Source organism: Tupaia chinensis, unplaced genomic scaffold, assembly GCF_000334495.1.
Source record: "Tupaia chinensis unplaced genomic scaffold, TupChi_1.0 Scaffold000201_1, whole genome shotgun sequence".
NCBI classification, from domain to species: Eukaryota; Metazoa; Chordata; class Mammalia; order Scandentia; family Tupaiidae; genus Tupaia; species Tupaia belangeri.
This window is the reverse complement of record NW_006159676.1, coordinates 1,879,454-1,882,611: the sequence shown is the minus strand read 5'-3', so window position 1 is coordinate 1,882,611 and position 3,158 is coordinate 1,879,454. Positions and strand designations below refer to the sequence as shown.

At 50.3% G+C, this 3,158-nt stretch overlaps 1 protein-coding gene across 3 annotated transcripts in view; it reads left to right on the top strand.

Annotated features, from left to right (window-relative positions):
* The window catches only part of PGPEP1 (pyroglutamyl-peptidase I), a 36,038-nt gene extending 35,129 nt beyond the window's left edge, over nucleotides 1–909 (top strand). For all 3 annotated transcript variants that reach the window (XM_027771296.1, XM_006147120.2, XM_027771297.1), the window contains one exon: nucleotides 536–909. In XM_027771296.1, the coding sequence (XP_027627097.1) occupies nucleotides 536–728 (193 nt within the window). In that variant the 3' untranslated portion in view covers nucleotides 729–909. The remainder of the gene's footprint in view (nucleotides 1–535) is intronic.
* The last annotated feature ends 2,249 nt before the right edge of the window (nucleotides 910–3,158 follow it).

Sequence of the window (3,158 nt, the reverse complement as noted above, 5' to 3'; positions counted from 1 at the left end):
CTTCTCCTCCATTCTCCTCTCGGGATCTTGGGCATGCACGCACACGCGCCTGGCGTGAGTTTAAGTCACCGGATCCAGGACTTGAACCACAGTCAACTAATTCTCTATTTTGACCAGAGAATGACAGAGTGAAAGAGAGAGAGAAAAAGTGAGAAAGCAAGCCACCAGGTCCAGGACTCGAACCACAGTCAGCCATGTGGGGAGTCCAACACCCTCAACCACCACACGACCTGTCGGCCCTGTTGTTTTTGTTTTTCTGTAGAACTCCTATGTTTAGGAGGGAGAGAGAGAAAGAGAGAGAGAGAAGGAAAGTGAGAAATCACCCTCTTGGGGGGATGGCCACACCACAATCCTTTCTCTTCTTGAGATGTTGAGCACACAGTCACCAGGTCTGGGACTTGAACCGTGGTCGACCACATAAGAGTCCACCACCTTAACCACTGTGCTACCTGCCGGCCCCGTGTTGACCTGGGTATTGACTCTCTAACCCCGTGTTGGTCTCTCTCCACCCCTCACCCCACGTCTGGCGGTTTAGGTATCTCTGCGACTTCACCTACTACACGTCTCTGTACCAGACCCACGGCCGCTCAGCCTTTGTTCACGTCCCCCCTCTGGGGAAGCCCTACAACGCGGACCAGCTGGGCCGAGCCCTGAGGGTCATCATCGAGGAAATGCTGTCCCTCCTAGAGCAGTCGGAAGGCAACATCAGCTACTGCCACAAACACTGAGGGCCACGCGGGCCTCCCGAGACTTTGTCCCACCAGGGACCCCTGAAGGGCCATCCGCTCTCTGGGGCCTGGAAAATTCAAGCTCAGCCATTGGGGATCCGATTCGGATGAACTACTCTAACGTCTACACCTCCTGTTCCTTTCTCTCTGCAAAAAAAAAAATGCTTGGATGTGGAGGAGAGAGCTGAAGACTGTGTCCCATCTTCCTCCTCGATTTGGGGACACAGCTGCCATGACCAGAGGCAGGCCGGCGTGGTCCGGATGTCCACGGAGAATCTTGTTCAGATGGATGGTTCTAAGCGCTCAGGTCCCATGGCCGGGGCTAAGGGAGCGTCTGCTTTTCTAAAGCGGCGTGCAGAGGAATTGCAAAATTCGCTTTATTCTGGGGCTGGCTGTTCCCAACTCAGACAACGTCCAACGTCACAAGGGGGGGTCTTTGCCCTGTATTGTGTCCCCACAGTTGGGGCAGCCCCAGGAAGGGTGTCCTTGGAAGATGACATAGGTTTTTTTTCATTCATTCTTTTTCTTTCTTTTCTTTTCTTTTTCTTTCTTTCTTTCTTTAAGTTTTGCTATAGGCTTTGCCTGCATTTGCCGAAGAGAGAGAAAGAGAAAGGGAAATTGAGAAATCACCCCCCTGGGGGGATGGCCACGCCGCAATCCCTTCTCCTCCATTCTCCTCTCGGGATCTTGGGCACGCACGCATCCCCACCCGGCATTTTTTTCAAGTCACCGGGTCTGGGACTCGAACCACTTAGTGGGTCATGTGAGATCCAGCCGCCTTAATCTCCATGCCACTCTGTTGACCCTCTTTCTTTCTTTTTCTCTTTTTTTTTAAAAAAAAAAACAAAAACAAAATACAGTAATACCGTGTGGGGGACAGAGTAATTTATATTCCCTCTGGGTTTAAAACACGGGCTTTAACCACCAACAAATCATCTTCTTTTTCCTGGGACAGGCTGGCTCTTGCTTCATGTCCCGAAAACTCGCCTTAAGATGTCATGTCTTGGGACCAGCAGTTAGCGTCATGGCTATGTCACTGGACTCCCACGTAGTCGACTGCGGTTCGCGTCCCAGACCCGGTGGCTTAAACTCACGCCGGGCGCGTGTGCGTGCGTGCCCAAGATCCCGAGAGGAGAATGGAGGAGAAGGGATTGTGGCGTGGCCATCCCCCCTGGGGGGTGACTTCTCACTTTCTGTCTCTCTGTCTCTCTCTGTCTGTCTGGTGAGCACACACGCCCTATAGCAAAAACCTCTAAAAAAAAAAAAAAAAGATGTCATGTCTTTGTTTGGGGGTCCATTATGAGTCTCCCTTTTGCTGCCTCAGCTTGTGCCCACAGATAATGGGGGTGCTTTTGCCCTTGAGTTGTGGACTGTCCCTACAGGGTGTCCAGAGAGGCCACCAGTGGGACAGCAAATTTCACCCTGTTTGTGACTTGATTATTACTATTTTTTAATATGGAAGATTTTCCGGCAGCTGCCAAGCTGCCTAACATCTGGCCTAGACAGGCAAGATCTTCGTGCTGGGCGCTCTGATGGGGGTGTGGAGGCTGCAGTTTGCTAAGCCCTTGCGTGTCCGGGCATGTTTGAGCAAAAGGGAGGTGTGGCAGCCCGCGGGGTTTTTGTAAATGGTTTTTGGAGATGAGCCCAGGACTCCGGGTCAATTTTTCTTTCACTTCCTGGTGACTTTGTACTTCGGCAGGAGTGAGGGTGGAGGGATCTAAATTCAACTGGACCTTGACACCATCAGAGAGAGAGAGTGATGGAGAGGAAAACCGCAAAATAGGAATTCAGGCCCTGGGACAAGATGCACACTTTGGAAATCATTTTCTTCCATTCTTTCTTTTCTTTTTTCTTCTTTTTAAGTTTTTGCTGTGGGGTGCGTGCAGTTGCCAGAGGGAAAAAAAAAGAGAAAAAGGGAAAGTGAGAAATCATCCTCCCCCTGGGGAGGGCAGGGAAAGGCTACACTGCCATCCCTTCACCTCTATTCTCTTCTCTGGATTTTGGGCACACACGCACATGCACCCGGTGTGTTTTTTCTTTCAAGCTGCCGGGTCCAGGATTCGAACTGTGCAATCAGCCATGTGGGAGTCCACTGCCTAAAGCACTGTGCTACTGGGTTGATCCAGGACTTTTTTTTTTTTTTCTTTTTTAGGTTTTGGCTATAGGGTACATCCCCTGACTGGAGAGAGACAGAGACAGAGAGAGAGAGTGAGAAATCACCTCCCGGAGGAATGGCCACAGTGCAATCCCCTTGCTTCCATTCTTCTCTTAGAATTTCAGTACACACGTGATCCAGGTGTGATTTTTCAAGCTGCCGGGTCTGGGACTTGGTCAGCCATGTAGGAATCTAGCACTTTTACCATCACACCAATTGTTGGCCTCATGGAATTAATTTCTGTTTTTTTTTTTTTTTTTTTCGGAGAAGATGTG